This window comes from Rhipicephalus sanguineus, chromosome 3, assembly GCF_013339695.2.
Source record: "Rhipicephalus sanguineus isolate Rsan-2018 chromosome 3, BIME_Rsan_1.4, whole genome shotgun sequence".
Classification (NCBI taxonomy): Eukaryota; Metazoa; Arthropoda; class Arachnida; order Ixodida; family Ixodidae; genus Rhipicephalus; species Rhipicephalus sanguineus.
Window position 1 is genome coordinate 90325934 of NC_051178.1, and position 20792 is coordinate 90346725.

A 20792-nucleotide genomic window follows, 5' to 3' on the forward strand; every position below is an offset into this window, starting at 1 on the left:
ATAAAAATAGCTGGAACACATCATACATCAAACATTGGGCAGTGCCAAACGCCCCAAGAAGTTGGCTTTCCCTCACAAGGGGACTTTCCCGCATGAATTTCGGAGACTCTCTGCTCCCCTTGTTAACGTGGTGGCTGCCATGAAACAGAAGAATCTGCTGCTCTCCTCAAAGCTGGCAATAATCAACGCAACTGAACGTGGGGAGAAGTATGACGTCGCCACTGTGTACAGTATCGCACGAAGTATGCAGAGTATGATACTGAACAACAAGGCCAACATTAAGGCCAAGGTGAACTAGAGGCTTCGAGCACCTGACGAGTACATGGAGCTACTCATGAAGATGCTAAGGCGCTGTTTACGTCGACAGTGTATTTCCTCACATATAACCCGCCACTGCACATAATTCACGCTTCCCACTACAAACTGCAGAATATTTTTTTAACGTGAACAGGCACCGGGCTCGGGGCGAGTTTGGACTGGTGGCGCCTCTTTTGATGGAAGCGCGACACTAATTGCATGTCGGTGCCGGAAAGGGGCAGCGCTTGCTGCGGGGACGCGAGGCTGGATGTTGGCTGCGCTTCGTTGTGCTCTCAACGCTTGTGTCATGTGCTGCAGAAATGCCTCAGGGAACCAAGTCCGAGCAGGCACGTTGCGCTGTAGGCTGCACAAACAGCTATGCAAACACAGATAAAGCTGAGTACATCCAGTTGCACAGGTTCCCGTCTGCAATCACCGTCGACGCCGGCCTTGCATGTGCACCAGCCGCCAACGACGACTAAAGATTACCATAGCCATTAAACTATTACGATCAGCGAAGCATCGAAAAGAAAAGGAAAAAAAATGGGAACAGGAGTGTGCAAGAAGTATGACTCAGGAACAACCATGTGCAACCGGCGAAGCATCGCGTAAAGAGACAAAAAGCGATTGGGAGGCGTAAGTTCTCCTTTTTAAATGTTAGGGCACAGTGTTAACGTGTAGACAGAATAACAAAGTAATAGAAAAATAGAAAAGATGCCACTTATATATAGGTTTATATAGCTTTATAAACTTTATAAGATTTATCTCAAATTATACAATATATGGAACTAATTTTATTTTCTTGGGAGTTTGATATATGCGGGTTTGACTGTGTTTACTTTTTAAACTATAGATGTTAGATGGAATGTTGAAACTGTGGAAAATTCAACCGGCGCACGCAGCATAGACACCCTTTGACAAAGCACTTTATACTCTTACAAGTTGAGAGAAATTTCTCAGCATGTGTTGTGATATGCCTTGCTGTTATAATAAGCTTACAGGTTCACACAAGGCATTGCATGGTGCAGAAGTACAGCATCTGTTACAGCAATGCATATCGCTGCAAATGTGAGCACTTCAACTGCACTTTGCAAGCGCTCATCCAGTTACTGCAAGATACCCACTCGGACACTCTGTTATATAATTTGAAGAGAAAAAGCAGGCACTAAAGAAGAAAGCCATGGTCACTTGGTCGCCATTATACGAAGTCTCTGTTTGGATCAGGATGTTGCTTGAAGTTGTGCTATTTTTAAAGACTAAAACTATTTTGTCAGATTATATCCTAGCCTCTGCACAAAATTTGGACAGCAGTTCACCATAATCATGATGATATGAGCTTCCTTTCCCTTTGAAACTGGCGGCAGATGTGAGCAATCATCCAGTGTGTCAAGTATTTAGATATCTTTATGTCATAACAATGTACATTTAGTACCACTAACTTATGCCTAAAAAAAATAGCATGCTGCATTAATTACCAATATACATATTTTTATTGTACAAAACAAGTGTAAGACATTCAGCGTGCATTATACAGGTACGAAACTGCACAGACACACGACAAAACATAAACCTGGTCCAATCATTATAAGAGTTAGTCATAGCATCAATCAGCGCAGCACGAAAAAATTGTTGATTGACAAGCATACTTGCACTGATCCGATTCAAGTACTGCCAGCCCTGTAGACTGTTGCAGAATACCGACACAGCATTTTGTTAAAACCACAAAAAATTAGTGTTTTAATAAAGGAAACTTGACAAAGGGGAGGCCTACTGGTTGGAGGGATGTTTGAAAGAAAACACCTCAAATTTTAAGACAGCACCAACTCGGAAGCTATACATAATGAGAAATTATTATATCAAAGTAACTGTTTTCTTTCTTTAGCCAAATGTCTTTTTACAGGGATTACTTAAAATGCAACTGCAAAGCGTGTTTGCCAAGACCAAGCGCATACTTACCAGTTTATTGGAGAAGTATCAGAGCGTTGCACCAGTGCCTTCCAGAAATCATGCGTTTCCGCAATGACTTCCTCTGCAAACTCCTACACAATTGACCGATTTTAGGTTAAGAAGATATGTACCTGACCATCATTTGTGAGCCAAAATTATTGTTCATTGCAGCACCACTTTCAAAGTATACAAAGCATTTGCCAAGTTGCAATGCTTTGTTTGAATGCTAACATTCTCCTTGTAACCAGTGCAATGGAAACTGTGCTAATGCTCAGTGACAACTCACAACGTATTATAATCACACATGACTAGCATTATGACCATATACTGAGTTAAAGCTCTTGGCAAGTCCAAGAAACACCATGCAAAGATGTAATTGGCAGACCCTAGACTCGCATAAGCAGCTTAAGCGTCTGATTGCGCCACCAGAGTCCTTCACTACTTTTACTGGTCATGAAGCTTCGCCATAACTCTATGGGGTAGCTTTGTGTACTGCAAGCAGCGGCCGCGAGGCGGCACTGCATCCAGTTTGTTGGCATCGGGCAGACGGAAGCGAAGGCGGCTGCCGGTGTCAGTGCAAAATATCCTGGCGAGTCAGTGCGCAGTTTTGAATTTATGTCTTGTATTGTGCCTGAATGTCGGAAAGGATGCCGCGTACCTGCTGTGTACCTGGGTGACGATCAGAATACAAGGGATATGACGAAAAAGTGTCGAAGCTCTGGCTGTCTAGAGAAGTGAACGGCAGGAAAATTGGAAGTGCGCCATATGACGACAACAAACTGGCGGTTTCACATTGCTCACATGGACCAGAGTCTATTCGGAGGTGGTGTTGTGATGTCGCAGCGCGATGTTCCGAAACTTTTGCCAGAAGCTGTGCCTAGGATATCGACTGCCTCCCGGCATATTTGTATAGAGCAATGAAGTCCAGAGCTTGCTCGCCTACACAGCAAAATCTTAAAATATACACTCAAGGTATGTGCTGTGCATGTGTGTTAGAGCAAACAACTAAATAAAAATGTTTGGTTGCGAGTGCTCGTCTCATAGGGTTTGAATTCGGTGGAGCAATAAACAATTCCTAACCGTCATGCAAAACAAGCCTGGTTCTGACACGGTAACTGTAGATGTAATCAACATCTGATAAAGAGCCGAGACGCTTACGCATGCCGGAAACAACGAGAAATAATGTAGTGGAAGTCGCAACTGAAGAGCGGAATAACAGGATCCATTATGCATTCGTCCATGACGATTCTAAGGTGAAGGTCATCTTTTTGTTTTTCTTCAGTTGATGTATTGATCCTCTCCCGCCCCCGCCCCCTCCGAAAACTGTCTGCGCCTAAGGTGATTTGGCACAGCCTCCAGGATTGGAGACATTGCAACTTTCTGCACCTCGCCTGTTTTCGCACTGCCTACGTGATCAGTCCAACGATCACGGAGCCAATGCAAAGCGACGGTGTCATGTGATGACATCACATTATGTGACATCATGATGAAGTCACAAATTTTGGCAATCTGTGGCGTCACGATGACGTCATCACGTGATGATGATGTTTTGCATCCCTCGTGTTGACGCCCCGACGCAGGACGCCTCCAGTGCTGATGGTCAATTTTCGCGTTTGATAAGGCATCTAAGGCTTTCACCTTAAAAACAGTTAAGGGCTGTGAACACTACATATTATTGCTTGAGCGACCGAACTTTAAGTGTGGCATGGTGCAACAGTGATAAATCAACGCAAAATAAAACACAAAAACCAGGGAAAACCGTATGAAGTATCGCTTGGTCCTCGTTAATTACTAAATTCAAAGCGCTGATTCATTCAAACTGACTGCTGGTTCAATAAATACGAGACCAAGTGTATAGACTGAAAGATTTGATATGCATGGCCAAGAGTTGCAACCACTGCACTTCCACAATGCATTAAGATCTGCCAGAGTCCTTGAATGACTCTGGATCATCCACATACAGTAAAACCTCGTTAATTCAAAGTCACGGGGATTGTGAAAAATCTTCGAATTAAGCATGTTCTCCAATTAACCAAACATACAAAAAACATACATACAAATACTGCAAGTAATCAGAGGTGGTCGTTTGCTGTCCCTGCTAGTTTGCGGCTCCAAGGGTTATGTTTTCCCGCAATCCCCGGTCCCAATTTTTCCGCTAAACCGGCGAAAGAGCAAGCCTCTCGGCTTCCAGCGCAAAAAAAAAAAAAAATCTTGTGATCAACTGAAATGCGCGCCTGTGGAAAAGAAGACGTGCTTCAGTGCAGCACAGTTGTGACACTCGGGCAGCATATCACCTGCTCCTCGCAGCGTCAGCAGCGAGCAGGTGAGGTGACAGCTGCTAATTGCCGGAGGAACTGCCAATCGGAGGTTCGCATACGTTGCGAATTCCGTCAGACCGTCCTTTAATTATTCCTTTATTTCCCCAGAAAGAATAGGTAAATCATGATGCACTGACGTTGCGAGAAACATGCGACATGCTGCCCACGTGCCACCGCTGCGTTTCAGTGAAGCATGTCTTCATTTCCGAAGGGGCCCATTTCAATTGACCATGAGACCGGTTTTTGTGTTTTTTTTGTTTTGCACTGGGCTGAGGCTGAGGTGCTTCATCTGTCACTCGTTAGTATCGCTAGAGTGCATTGCCTTGTGGCTCGCAAGGGCCGTCGTTTCTGCGGATCAGCGGTGAAACCGGGACAGAGAATTGGCAGATGGCACCCGAAGTTTTCGAAATATCCGGGCTGGTACTGACCGCCGCTTCAAATTACCCACTGAGACGTACGTTTCTAAATATGGGACCGCATAAATCCTTCAAACTACGCGGGATTTCGAAATAACCGAGTGCGAATTAACGAGCTTTTACTGTATTTCCACTAGACACTGTAGGAAAATGGAAGAAACATGCTTTTATAGCGGTGGTATATCGCACAGCAGACGCACCATGCGTTCATTCGCGTCGAATTTCTAGCTCCAAGGGCTTATTCGACGCTAAATGTCACTGTATTAGAGCTTTCCCGAATTTTCTTGAAGGTAATATCACTCTGAAGATATATTCAACGTTCAAGGGTACATTTAATCACGTTTTTCAGTTCCGACACATGCCGTCGAACTGCAGCACTGGTGCCACTTCGATGCCCTCACATAGAGTTACTGTATATGCTACCTTTAGGTAGCAGAGTTGCGCATCTGTTTTCCAAACGCCGCTAGCAACCATGCATTGCGGAGAAGCTGACGCTCGGGCCAATTTTTGTTTTTCTCGACGCCGTCGCTGCAGCTCACTCAAGTAACACTAGTCATCGACAGCCAATGTTTATCGCCGGCCTTCGACACGCCAGACATGTTTATCGGCGCCGCCGTAGGCATGTCGCCTGCAAAAATGGAGTGCGACTTCACCGCATAGCTCTGGTTGCTAGCCGGACCTATGCGCTACTCTGCTACCTAAAGGTAGCATATACAGTGACTCTACCCTCACACAGGCGAGGGCGCCCCTAGCGGCTGCTCCTGTGCCTATATCAAATTTTCGCGGAAGCTTCATGACCAGTAAATATAATGAAGGGCACTGCTTCTACTACAGTGAAGGCTAGTGCGTTGTCACGGTATGTTTGGTGCATGGGCCGAGGCAGCAAGGCAGCAACAGCAGGCAAATCAAAAGTGTGAAATCGTTACTGCAAGTGAACGTTATTTTGAAGCAAAAAAAAAAAGAGTGCGCACACAGTCACGTAATACTTATCACATGGTGCTCAGAGGAGCCTTACTGGTAGCCTCTGATAGAAGCATTAGGTAAGTGATACTACAAGTCATGTAAAATTAGATAGCTATGTATGCAAGTACTAGCGCTATTGCACAACAAGCTCCATAGTTTAGTATTGCTACAAACGGATCGCAGTTAATGTGTCAGGCATGGGCATTTAAATGGCAGCAGAAAAGAAGCTCTATACCTTGTTCTTAGCTTCACCGTTAAATGCAAACTGGTTCTCTGGCTTGCCATCGGGAATCTTATAGATGCGAAACCATTGAGTAGTTGCCTGTAATGGAGAAAGGACGGGTTATACATAGGAATGCCTCATTAACCCCGGCATCAATGAAAAGGAAAAGGAGGGATAGGCTCTGTGGACGTTCCACTAGATGCAAGTGAAAAGCAACAGGATGTGCCTGCTCATTTGAGCTCCCGAGAATGCATATAGTACAGTGAAACATCAACATAATTGAGTCGTAGTTGTGGCACAGAACTTATTTATGTCATGATTTTCACAAAGTAAAGGTTTCTATATTTCAAGAAACAGTAAAATAACCTCACAGGTATCTACATATAGTCCTGCATCTTATTAACACGTACAGAGAAGCAAGACAGCCGAAAAAGAGAGCAGAGTAGCATAGCTGTTTGCCACGAGAGCCGTCTCATTAGAGACTCAGCAGAGACTCATTAGAGATACCCGCATTTTCGGAGGCACTGCATCGCCAAGGAGCGAGTACTTAGGAGCCTAGACATGTGTTAACACCACAGCCAACATTTATAAACATTTCACAGCTATCATGAAAGAAAAAAATTGCAATTAAGAAAGGAGTTGGGCAAGGTGATACAATCTATCCAATGTTTTTCATGGCATGTTTAAAAGAAGCATTTAAACAAGTAGATCTGGAAGAAATAGGAATAAAGATTGATGGTGAATATCTCAACAACAGAGAGTTTGCAGATGACATCGCGTTCTTCAGCATTGATGCTGGCAAATTGCAAAAGGCGATTGAAGACCCAAACTCAGTAAGCGTTAAAAGAAAGCCCCTTATAGTAGGTCTGAAGATATATATACAGAAGACACGGATAGTGGTTGGTGGCCCCGCAAGAAAATGAGAGCTCACGAATGGCAACTCATGCAAGGGAAATTCACCAAAGAATAAGGTTAGGCTGGAACGCGTACGGCAGACGTTACCAAATCATGACTGGCAACCTAGCGCTTGCCCTAAAGTGGAAAGTATGCAACCATTGCAATTTATCAGTTCTAACTTTCGGCAAGAAACTTGGAGAATAAGGAGGATAATTTGAGAGGTTAAGGACAACGCAGCATGCAATGGAACGAAAAATGATTGGCACAACATTAAGAAATGGGAAGAGAACAGAATGGATCAGAGAACAAACAGGGGTAGCCGATATTCAAGGAGACATTAAGAGAAAAATATGCGCCTGGGCAGTTTTATGGAGGACAGGAAAGTGATGGTCCGTTGTAACGACGGGGCAGATACAAATAGTTGAGAAATGCAGCCAAGGGAGCAGAAGGAAAGGTGGGAGGATGAAATCAAGAAATTCGCTGTTATAAAATGGAATCAGCTCGCACAAGCCAGCGTGCAAGAATTTTTCATTGGTGCACAAGTGCATTTACAAACAGTCATGGGCCAGCGACTGATAAACAGTGTTTGATAAGATAGCGCGTAAAGCCACACATGCATGTAATTCGCAACTTTATTACCTAGTCAGTAGTGACTGTGGCTTTGTCCGCAGCAGCTGTGGCAAACAGTACAGTTTCATTTTTGTTGTGTGCCTTCGGAACGTATGGCAACCATCCATGATTACTTTGTTAGCAAGCCAAGTTTAAAGGGGCCCTGCAAAACTTTTTCAGCATGGTCAGTAAACGCTGTCCATCGGTAGTCGAGGCTCCCGAGAACATGCGAGCAAAACTATAATAATAGCGTAGTACGCAGCCTGGAATTTAAAATAAATTCTCAGTCCGCTAAAAATCGCTTCCTCTTCTCTCAACAAATGATGATATTTACTCAAAATCACTGAGTCATTGACTCAACTTCCACGCCATTGGCCGATTTGAACATTGCGCGCTCGGAAGTTACTGCGGCCGCCGCAAGAGGCCGCCACCTCCCCGCGTGCGCGATCGCACTGAAAGCACGTCGACGTACCTTCAGTGAGATCGCGCGTTCGGAAATAAAAAGGCGCTCTAAGTCACGAGGCGCGCATGACGTAACTTCTTTCCCCCGTGCCATTCCTCCCTGCTTAGCTTCCAGCGCCTTCGTCGGGACGAGAGACGAGACAAATCTTTGTAACACCGCTCGTTCTGGACGAATTAAAAAAAAAAAATTTGTGGCGGTCGATTCATGAGGCAATAAACTCCTTTAGTCAAGCCATTCCATGGCTACTTGGAGAAGACTTGCAGGGCCCCTTTAATCTATAGCTATTCTGGCAAACAGTACTTTTGATATGACTTGGTGCAATGAATGTACGTCACAAAAATGGAAGAAGCTATCCAGGAATGAAGAGTGATTCTACCATGAAGTGGATTCTTACTTCAAACCTGCTGGCTACATTGTGACAATCTGTTCCTGACCAGTTCACATGCAACTGATGCAAACTACTTGCCTTTAGAAGACCGGGCATGAGCTTTTCAATATCTCCAACATCTAGAAAGCAAACAAAATATAGGCCTCAATTATACACAAAAACTTATGCGCATCCTAATGTGGATTGACAGCTAAGGTGCTTTCAAAGCATGAAGCAGCACACTGAATACAGATTCACACCTTATAATACAGGCTTTCCTGTCGTTACCGTACCGTTCAGAATGATGATAATGGCAATGCGGACTGCGCTGTCTCGTTTCGGTTGATCGCAAACGTCATCTTCGCCCTCTTGTGGCACTTTCCGCTCGGCGCGCTCCCATGATCGTCTGAATTAACCGGGTTACTGCCAAATGTGACCGAATTACCAAGTATTTCACGCAATTAAACGATATGCTGGCCAGGACTGGAAGACATGTCCGAATTATGCGATTTTCCGAATCAACGAGGATCGAATTAGCAAGGTTTTACTGTAAACGTTTTTTTTTTCGGTGATTACAGTTCTGCAGTATGCTTCTAAGTAGCTGAGTGAATTTAATTTTGGCTGCTTGGAGTTACCCACCAACCACTACCAGCACCATAAAGTTTTGCGTGCACCTACCAGCACCATAAACTTAGAAGACTTCTGTTGATTCAATGTACAGCTGAGACTGAAATTGGGATAGCGATACTGTATCTTGGTTAATTCTTTAGACATAATACGCATGCATGATGTCACAAAATGAAAAACTTGGTCACCGAATAGCAAATGCCGTCAACAAGGGTGCTGCAATTCAGGTTGTCGCCCAGCTTTCATGTTACTTTAAACAGAAACTCTTTTGCTTTTGTGGCGAGCGAGCAAAAGCTTTCGACATTATGCATTCATCAGTCTGATTGGAGAGCTGTGTCATACTACTCTGGGCAATTCATGAAGTGTCAATGGCAAACTGCAGCGACAGAAATGTACGCAACAGTTTCATTTACAATGACTACCACTGTGTATCGATTACATGGTGGTAATCAGCACAGTGTACGGTGTGTAGAATGCACAGTGGCTGCTAGAGGCCGGACTTTTAGGCACTTTAGGTGCCAAAAATAGACAGGAAAACGCGTTTTAGGCCTCTAACGTCATAAATTTAGGCACAATAAACTTTTACATAAATACAAAGAATTTCAAAACAAAGACATGTGCGAGCTGTATCTACAAGAATGCAATAATAAAAAAAATGGTATTTTATGATGTCACAAAGGCGCCAAACTTTGAACATAGCCATGCAATTGTCCTTTGTCCTGCACGGTTCGCAGAAAACGGTCTCGCCTTTTGTTCTCTAGCATGATGAGTCTTGTGTACACTGTTGAGTAAACACACTACTGGATCTCTTTCTTTTCGGCGTGCCTGAGAAGGACAGCACAGGAGCAGATAGCCAGACCGCTAAAAGACTAGAAGGGAGAGATGCCTCGTAGTGGCCGGTTCTAATCGCGTGGGGTCAATTTCTTCCATGTCGGTGAGCACCTTAAGAAGTAAATTATAAACAAAAGCCTTGTGCATGTCACATTCTTCTTTCTGTTGGTCTTCAGTCTCCTTTCCCTTGACGGCTCTCCACGGTTTCGCATTCCCCAATGGCTCGCGCCACGTCAGCGCGGCGGCGTATGGTGGCCGGCACGTCCCATTTCACCGCCGCTGCTAGCGGTTGTTTTCAGGAAGTTGGTTGAACTAAAGCCCCTCTATCTTTCAAAAGTAGGGAAAGTTTTGATGCAGCCGCCGCACCTTGCGATAGGCCAATTGGCGATACGTGACCGTTCCACCTTTGTGCCCCGCCCTAAGGGTCCAGCGGCGGCAGCGCTGTGACAGTGTTAGGTACAGATGTCTGTGTTTTCAAGCGTGGAATCGTACCATTTTAGAAAGCGGGGAGTGCTTCGCGTGCCTCTCGCATTGTTGTTGCAAACCGGAAGTGCCTATGTACCTGATGCTTTAGTGGATGCAGGAATTTTGTGTTTGAATTGAATATTGGAGCGTGACGTGCTAGTATGCCGGGCTTTGGTTGCCTCACTGAGCGGAGGACGGAAAAAAGCTTTTTTTCCTTTCCACGCGGTGACAGCAATATCTGGTGACAGCAATATCTGGTGACAGCAATATCTCCCAATAAATAGCTCGGGACCTCAATACAGCTGCGTTTGTTTATCTCATCCGGACGGCTTCAACACTAAAAGCCCACAAGCAAAGGACCATTTTGGACTACTTTTTGCCACACCTTGCCGTGTTTTGCCACACTGCTACGCGCGAGCTCGATCAAGGCTCCTTCGCTGAAGCATTCTGCATGATGTCTTCAATGCTTTAGACGGGTTCGAATAAATAATACTGCAAAACACCGGGCGGCAACAAACTGAAACCATGTGCCGCACCGACAATCTTTGCTCATTGGCCAAAGCAAAAGGAATGGAAGCCATTCTGCAAGTGAATGAGGGGGGATCAGTGCTCACAACAAGTGTTCTAAAGAAAAAGTTTGCTATGAATTACTACAATGGAACCCATTTTTAAAGAAGTGCTCATTGAGTCTCTTGCATATTTACAAAAAGACACCTAACTCAGCTTTTCTGGTCATAGTCTGGTCTTAGGGCCTGTAGGTGTATAGATACCCCAAATTTATTTGAAATTGCGTTGGGTATAACATTGCAACACACATTTATATGTGCGGGACATGGAAGCGGCGGGGGTAGTAAAAGGGGGACGGCTTCGAATAAATGCATTTCTTTAAAAACAGATAAACATTAAAATGAGCGAGACACTAGTGGACATGCTATATATCCTATATCTTGAAATGTACTCTGGTTGCCGATGTTCCACACATGCAGTGTGACTCTTCCTCATCAGTAAACCTATTAGAATACTTTAAAAACACAATAAGCCTAGTTAAAAATACCGCGTAACTGTAGAAATACTTCCGAACGGTGGCAAATGCAATGAAACCAATAATAGCGCATATTTTGCACTGCGCACTGCAAGAGCGCTAGGTACCCAATGATTTTTCCGAAAGTAGGAGTAAGCTCACAACATGCCTATTTTTTTTTCAAACTACAAAAAACAATTTGATGCAGTAATGCTTTCATTTGGGCCAGTTGGTGCAAACTTGTAACTTGATTCATGGCTGCGCTAAAAACACGGACAACAGAAGAGACGTACACAGGACGGGCGCAAACTACCAACTTTATTACTGAACGCCAAAGTAAACCTATATATACACAAATCTCATCACGTGCTCTCTTTTACGCCCCTTCGCGACTGATTAGCAACACACCCCCCTGGGGCTATCTTTCTTTAAAGCATGGTCATGATATGGTCAAACAATTAACAAGCAAAGAATTGAGCAAAGCAAAGGCCGATAAAACTAAAAATTGAAAGTAAAAAACCAGGACAGTGTGTGTCATTCATACAAAGCCGTCTAAAAATTGCAGCTCTTTTTGGAGCAATGTCAAAGAAGGCATGCTAACGCAATGGTCAGATTTCTTGTTAATAAAATAGGCCTCAACAACTTCCCTTTGCAACTTGTTCCTTGATTTAGACAAAAAAACCGTGTCTTCGAAACTTGGCATGCACCCGCAACGCCTGCAATGAAAGTCTAGGTGCCTTCCGGTATTTGTGCGTACCGCTGTTGTCCGTGTCTGTTGTCCGTGTTGCCCGTGTTTTACAAAAAACAAGCACTATTAGCTCACCAAAACATCACATCTGCTTCAAGTTAAGCTGAATTTCAAAATATGCAAAGAACGGAAAAATAAATGCTCTGCATGACAGCTGCAGTGGAAAACTGCTTAGGAGCTGCTTCAGAAACGCACGCATTTTATTTCACTTTTTAACGTTCTCCGGGCACGTTCAAGTTATTGTCGCTGTAGTCTCATATGTGATAAGCATCTTAGGCCGCAGATGTTAATAATTAAGCGGTTCAAGTGCGCACTCAATTTGGTTTTAGGCGTTTGCATGATGCACTCCCGGGAGCAAGCAGCGCATTGTCTGCTACCACTGCTTCTTGGACTCCTGAGAGACTGCGCTCATGTAGTTGTCGCTACCTTTCAAAAATAGAGGAGGCTTAGGTTGAACTAGATGACTCGGTGGAACCCCATAGAGTTCTGAACAGTCATTGTTGCCCGGTAACTTGAAAAATGATCTCAAACTGCACTCGAAATCGAAATTTCAGGTTAGTGTTCATATAAGCGCCGATTATGAAAATAGGCAATAATAGGCACTTACACGAATTTAGGCACAAACGCCAAACATAGGCATTGATAGGCACTATAAAAACACTACAAAAGTGCTTCTTAACCTCCAATTCATGCTCATATATCAAAGTAGGGCGATACGAACGCAAGAAACAAAATAGGCATTCTCCTAAAATCCTGTCTCTAGTGTTACGACTGCGCGTTCTGCGTGCCATACAGTTACTGCGTCAAGAACTTTGTTGGTGCAGCATCAAGTCATAAATTGCTTTCAACAGCCCTCAGGTTCAACAAAATTGATTTTATTTGTTACTAAAGCTAGTTTTTTTGCTTTGGGAAGGGGACGGTGGGTATGTCATGTCACTCGGACTCTTGTAGCATCTTCCACATGAAAAATATAGCCATCGATGACCATCCTTCCCATAAAAGACCAAATTAGAAAACAAAGTGGACTGTGTATTACACTGAGTTCGTTATAACGAAGGTTTAACAGTGCATACTTATCAAAGTAACCTCCCATTGGTAGAGTTGAACCTCACAATAACAAAATATCAGCTGCAATGAAGTAACAGTACAACTTGGCGGGCCAGACTTCATATTAACGGGTCTTCCACTGCTTTACTGAAACCTGATGTGCGAGATATGAGTAATTTAAAATTAATTAGATTCCAAGGCACATGGTACTGAGAGACTTCATGTCAATAATGGCCATCTTGGGTTCTTTATTGTGCACCAAAATTTAAGAAGTACATGGGTGTTTATGCATTTTGCACCCACCAAAACGTGGCTACTAGGCTTGTGCGAGTATTCGAGCACTTCGAAAATTCGAACGAATATTACAGTTTTCGAATTTTCTTTGATTCGAATTTAAATTTTTGGAAATTTCGAAGTATTCGAAATGAAGGAATAGGTGTATATTAGTCCGCATGTAACCCACTGTAAAGGTGGTTTCACTGCAGCAAAGAGGTATTGTACCGTTAATACACCTTTCCAGGAAGAATTCGCACTGCTGCGAAGCCCCACTCCAAGGTTAAAGGAACACTAAAGAACAAAACGATTTTTCTCGCATTAGTAAAGCAGTCTTCCACGATACCAAAAACACCACTCTTTCTGCGTCAAGACGCTTAATAAGCGAGAAAACGCGCAAAAAGAAAATACAGGTGGCGATGGCACCTTTGAATTCCCGCACCATTTGCCCTGACGTCAGATATTTTTGACGGCGCCGTTTTGGGCCTACGTAGTTCCTAATGTGTTAAATCGAAGTACATTGTCCTCTGTGGGACCAGATACTTGACATAACGAGTCTGTCGAAATTTCGCCGAGCCAGTGGTGCCAAAATACGTTAAATGCTCTTTGAAGTCTTTTACGTCACGAATTACAAAGTTCGGCGCGAAATTTAAAAATGAAACTTTGAACTTGGTTTTCTCCTCTAATAATAAACCTATGGTGGCGAAATAAACTACACAAGAGTTCTCCGAGCACACTTTATCCATCTAAACCAATTCTTAGTTTCTCTTTAGTGTCCCTTTAAATGAACATATTACTTTCACATCGCTTCATCATTTTTTTTTAAGTTTAAAAGCTTGGGATATTGAATTTTATACTCTAAGTATAGTAAATTTTAAAACGTAACATATTTTACAGGTTATCGCTTGCATTCTACCGAAAGTCAAATCCTGCTGCTATTCAAAGTTGCTTCCACTTCCTTTGAACCAAAAAGAATGATATTTATTTGCACATGCCTTGTTCAAGTTAAAAAAAAATATTGCGCAGGTTAGTTGGGTCATGACAAATACGCTCATTTTTCTTTATAATATGTGATATATACTATTCGAATTCGGTTCGAAATTGTTCGACCAAGTCACTGTTCGCTTCGAATTTACTTCGAAGCTAAAATTTGCTATTCGCACAAACCTAGTGTCTACGATGATTGGGAAGTGAACTCACGCCCCTGTGCTTGGCAGCAGAAAACCATCGCTGTTAAGCGACCATGGGGGTGCAAGATAATATAATGCAATATCACTAATGGAGAAGCGAATACGTATTTGAATGCGAGCAGTCAAATCCTCAGCAAGAGAAACTTGTAAGGCATTTTCTTGCACAAAGTTATTTTAGCGTCATTCCCTTGTCGCTTGGCCGCTAAGAGACATAAGCAGCTCCATCCCACTGCAGGGAAATGTAAAATAGTTTTCACGCACCATTTAGGTCCTTTGTCATAGGATCATTGACATCAATAGCAAGCAGCTTCCAGTCAGTTTCCCCCTGGTCTATCAGTGCCACAATGCCGAGGACCTTTACTTGTATCACCTCGCCTCGCTTTGCCACCTGGAATTGAAGCACATGCATCAGTGGAGCTGATCACGCGCCAAATGAATTGAACCCCATGTTTTCTGAGGGGTTTTTTTTGGCGATGAAGTTGAGCAACTTCGTGCCGCCATTTCAATCTAACAAAATCCTCACACATGTCATATACAGTAAAGCCTCGTTAAATCAAACCGGCATATCTCGACGTATCGGTTAAGTAAAAAAATTTTCTCGCCGTGCATTCACATCCCACAAGTACTATGTATTTGCACACCACTTGTTTTTAAACATCTTTTTTGGGGGAAAAACGAATATATCGAAATCTCGACCGGGAGGGCAGATGGCAAAGTCCACTGCTTACAGGTGCTAAGGGCTCTGCGTCAAAGTTTAACTCCTATCACGTGCCAAACGTGGTCATGAAGGGTGAATTTGAAATTCCCATGGATGCAGCAGTTTCCTATCCACCATGTCACAGGTAAGCATCATGCAGTTCTTTCTTCCAATTTAATAAAAAATCAGTTTTTCCTGCGAGTTTGTTTACCTTTATTATGAAAGCTCCCCTGTGCAGTGGAACTTTTGGTAGCAACACTGGTTCTTCTATCAGTGCCACAATTTCTACTTCTACTTGGCCACAAATTTCCGGAATTTCACCTAACTAGATATTTTTCCCGGATTTTAGTAGGTATTACTGTATGCACAACGAGGTAATACTGTATGCATATGGTCCCTCTATGGCAAATAAAATAAGGGTTGGTAAACATCAGTTGAGAGAATCAAGCTTTTGCAGGCGACATATGTGTGAATGTCGCTGGCTGACGGCAAAAATTGCTATAGAGCGGATTAAATGGAATGCGCCAGTGTTCCATTATATTTTCGTGTGTAAAAGTAAACTACATTCGTCTACTTGCAGTATGGCCAACGCTGTGCTTTGCCATTTTGTTTCAATTATGACTTCGGAGTAATGCCTGTGGAAATGCACCAAGATGTGATGGTGGTCACCAACAAACAAGTGTCGCAGGCAATCCTTTCATGATAAGAATTGTGATGCATACTGCATGCCTTGAAGAGGCTACACCCCAAACATGCCATGCCGGCCACCACCTTGTAAGAGACCACTTCAAGTGTGCATCGCCTGCAGAAGCGAAAGCAGCATTGCCTGTCGCTGTGCTAAACCACCAAAATACATGGCACATGCATCCAGAGTCAGTAGTGACATGGGCACACGGAAAACTCGCAGCATGTTCCCATGGCAAACGTATGGATACATGCGGTACAGAAAGCAGCCCAGCACAGGAATAACGTAGTTTTGCTAAGTCTAGAAAGCAGCTCGGGTGACATTGCTGCAGTGAAATTAAGTAAGTACTAAATAAGTTAAGGTAGTTCATTAAAACTGAATTAGCCCCGATGGAAACGTCCGCAGTATATATAGCAGTCATATGCCTAAGTAGAGCATGTTATAAAGCTGCAGTATTATAATTCTGAATTTTTGTTGTACTGATGTTATATAGATAAGACAACAGTATGCAATATTCAAGGTTAAATTACATATACAATTTAAAACATTACTATATTACAATGTTTGATAGGTAACTTTTTACAAATGTATTATTTCAACACATGAATTCCACTTAAATTTGCGAGCGTAATGCTGAAGTAACATTTATTCAGCGTCATACTCCAGTTTTAGCTCGTTTTCAAAAAAATTCTGTAGTTAGTGAAAGCTGCACACTCCTTTGAAATGCACTACCACATGACTGTTGCCAAGTGCCCAGGTATGCACGTGCAACAATCAGCGAGGAAAAGACAATAGCTTCACAAGCTCACCCGATAACCAATCTCGCAGATATCAATGGGATCATGGTCTCCCTTGCAGTTGGTCCTGTTATCTACGTGGTTTGGGTCCTCCCAAGTCTGTAATGAATGTGCAGATGATAAAATACAAGTGCACAGATAGTGGACACAGGAAGTCATGCTAATGTGATGCTGAGAAAACGGAACAGTGACACAAACGTTGTGCAAAGGTAGGATACCATACTTATGTAGCAGTAACATTACAGATAAGTGAAAACACAATCATCATCATCATCATCCTCAGCCTATTCTATGTCCACTACAGGACAAAGGTTTCTCTAAATGATCTCAATTTCACCCTGTCCTGTGCGAGCCAATTCATTTTATGCCTGCCAACTTCTTGATTTCATCAGCCCACCTAACTTTCTGCTGACCTTGGCCGCATTTTCCAACCGTTGGTATCCATTCCGTCGCTCTCAATGATCACTGGTAGTCTCTCCTGTACATTATGTGGCCAGCCCAGGTCCACATTTTTTTCTTAAAGGGACCGACAACTGCCCAGAACATGAAATGAGATGACTCGACTGATGGAAAGATTGTCCATCGCATTGATTCAAACCAACCTTGTATTTTTTCGCGAGAGGTGGATTTATATCTTTTTTGTAAAGGTGTGCGAATATTTGAAATTTCGAATATTTTTCGAATAGTGTTTGCTATTCGATTCGATTCGCACTAGAATTTTACTATTCGAACTTCCCAAAGACAAATACAGTCAACGTCCGATTGAAAATGACCCCTACTTATTTTTAATATGCTTCACCTCAATAGACGTTCGTATTGCGGCAAAGCTGTCTTTCAAGCTCCGTTACGGTCGAACTTAGCCACGACACAGTCAACGTCTGACTAAAAGTGGTCCCTAGACTTTCAATATGCTTCACCTTATCACACCCCCTATTGCGTCAAAGCTCCCTTTCAAGCTCCGCTACGGTCGCAAATTTATTAACTCAAGAAAACGCTGGTTCCAACATAGAGATGAAAGATGTGGCAGAGGTGGGGGCTCAATTAATGCTGTTTTGGACCTGTAATTTAGGCAGCAAGCCGGAATAATCGGACGCCGAAGCATCTTAGCATCCAAAATTTCAGATGTTCTTATATATCGACGTCTACGAGACAGTTTTGGAACTCCGGACTTGAAGGGAACACACACTTGTCTGCCACATCAGCTGGGCTTCCACAGAAGTTGACAAAAGAGGAGAAGCTGAGAAAATTGCATCTTTGCCTATCACGTGTAAAGTGTTGTCGGCAACACTTTGGTTGCACCAAATCATGTACATAAATACAATTCGATCTCTACATCGCCTCATTCTTGATAAGACAACTATGAAACACCACCCCGCCATCGCTTCATCAACCTAGCAAAAAGAAACACTTTCATGTTGCTATCTCATAAGAACATACTTAGGAATTCTCTGCACCTTTTTTCTGTAATTTCACTTCGAAGTATACGAAAATTATCCCATTTGCACTCCATCTTTATTATTCGAATTCGCTTCGCAACCAAAATTTTGCTATTCGCACAGCTCTACTTTATTTCTTAATTGAAAGTCGCGAAAAATTACCTGTGGCGCCTCTGGCAGCGAAATCATGAACGATTCGAGGAACCCGACCACGTGACCGTTGATTGCTGTACGCGGTCGACGATTTTTTGTTAGTACTGAAATATTGTTAGTTTCATTATATTAAAATGTATTACTGCATAAAAATGTACATATAGGCCTGCGTTAGTAGTATGCATTAAAGTGGCGCTGCCTTCGCGGGACGTATTGATCCCATGCTCGTCAGCGCGTCTTGAGCAACTTTTCAGCGTGCTCGTACAGCCGTGCACGCAATTTCCAGGTTGCTAAGATTTCGGAGCGACATAGTTTTGTTACCCACACTTAGTCTCAGAAATGACGCGCACTGCTACTCGGCGCGGCTGCGCATATGCGTAGTGACGTTTTCGATGACTTGACTTCGCTCTTGCATCGAGAGAGTAACGACGCCGGGACAAGCCACCCATGAGACAGGCGCAGACAACCTTGGACGCATGCGCACAACGCGGTACAAATACAGGGAAGTTGTATAATGCCACATCATCGCATTGTAACAGCTTCTTATTTTCAAAAATAGTTGAAAATCTAAAAATAAAGGTGGTTAGCATAGTTACAGGAAATCCTGCGAAAGCAGAACAGCGACAGTTTTCACAAATCGCGAGAAGGGCTGGCGGCGTCGCTATCAATTCTCAGTGTTGCTGGAGGAAAGGTGCGTCCGTGTTTAGAGCCTTTCTGATCGAAAAATACCGTTTGTAAAACAACTACGTGCTTTTGTGATTAACTACTGCAGCTACAAACACTGCGAAGGGTGATCTTTCAGTCGCGCCGTAAAAGATGGGTCAAGAGAAATCAGTTGTCAGTCCCTTTAACTCTTTCCGGCACAGTGGTCACCGTAGCAGCAACATCTAGAGGTTGAGCGAGCAAACAAATGTTTGCTTTTCCATTTTAGTCTTTTCTGAAGATGCGCCAGATGGCGCTTGTTATACAGGGTACTTTTATTCCGTCAAACAAAAGTTTTGCATCAAGCATGCAGTTTCCCGCGCTGGACCCTGAAAGATTCTACGGGCGCAAAGGTATGTGAGCTTGCACGCGAACGTTTTTTGGTGTAACACGCAGCGGAAGAGTATTTCTTACTGGCTGTGCTAGTAAAAATGCGCTGCGAATCAGTTTTGTTCCGTACAGCGACTTTATTCAGAGTGGTTACCTACGCTGACCACCTTGCATGAAAGGGCTACGCGAGAGGGGGGGGGGGGGGTCTCTGACTGAATGAAGAACATTCAAAATAGAATATTTTTTGCTCAAAATGTTTCGTTCAGTATATCAAGACCATTTTTCGGGAACATGCTGGTTCCGAAAAGATGACCTTGAAAGACTTTAGAAGAAATGTAGTCCGGCAGATGACTGCCGAAACTCTTATAGATCCTACAGATAAACGTAAACCATCTGTTGGCGCAGGGGCCGAACTAAAGAGATTCAAACCCTTTGTGGACTTCGTCATTCGTACAACAGCGTCCAACCATCAGCCAACGTTCACTACGAAGGTGCGCGAACTCTAGCACAAATTAAGGCACACCCATCTCGAGCAATTTGGATGTGTCAAACATGCAACGGTGCCACTCTGCCTTCGGAAAGGAAAAAAAACAGTTCAGCATTCCACAAGAAGTGACTCCCTCTGTGCTAAGCGCAAAGTATGCTGCTGCGTTGAAAACGACCAGTTGTTACATATGTGCGGAGCGTAGACCCTTCCGGCACGGTGGTCATCAGCGGTGACCACCTCCTGGGAACATTGTTACAGGTCGTAATTTTTTTTCGTGCGTGAAATGTGTTATTTGTGACATTTTATCATAATTTTCGCATTAAAATTCAAAATGTAAAGCAAAGCCAACTTCTGTGCTTGAAAGAGTTAATGTAAACTGAATTATTGGCTACCCCCGTTTGTTCTCTGACCGATTCTGCTGCCTACCACTCTCTTCATGTTGCACCAATCATATTCCGTTCCATTACATGCTGAGTGATCCTTGTACGTCTTCTTACTCTCGCACAAATTCTGAAAACTAGTTGCTAATCACAAGCTCTTGTTCGTTTGCCAAGCTATTAAGCATTAACTTTAATTTAGCATATTCATTATTAGCCCCACATTAATGCTTTCTCAGTGTAGGCCTTCAGTTATTTTTCTCAGTTTAGGCCTTCAATTATTTTTTGCAATTCGTCACCATCATTGCTAAAAAGCACAATGTCATCTGCGAACTGTAGGTTGCTGAGATGTTCTCCATTAATCTTTATTCGTATTTCTTCCCAATCTAGTAGTATGAATACTTCTAAGCATGCAGGGAACAACAT

The 20792-nt window shown here is 43.2% G+C and overlaps 1 protein-coding gene across 1 annotated transcript in view; it reads right to left on the reverse strand.

Moving 5' to 3' along the window:
- Positions 1 to 20792, reverse strand: part of LOC119386834 (inorganic pyrophosphatase) — a 38425-nt gene that overhangs the window by 3552 nt on the left and 14081 nt on the right. The window contains exons 4-8 of the mRNA XM_037654099.2: positions 16894 to 16980; positions 14964 to 15090; positions 8600 to 8640; positions 6177 to 6263; positions 2254 to 2336 (exon numbers count right to left, since the gene is read on the reverse strand). Coding sequence (XP_037510027.1) covers positions 2254 to 2336; positions 6177 to 6263; positions 8600 to 8640; positions 14964 to 15090; positions 16894 to 16980 — 425 coding nt within the window. The remainder of the gene's footprint in view (positions 1 to 2253; positions 2337 to 6176; positions 6264 to 8599; positions 8641 to 14963; positions 15091 to 16893; positions 16981 to 20792) is intronic.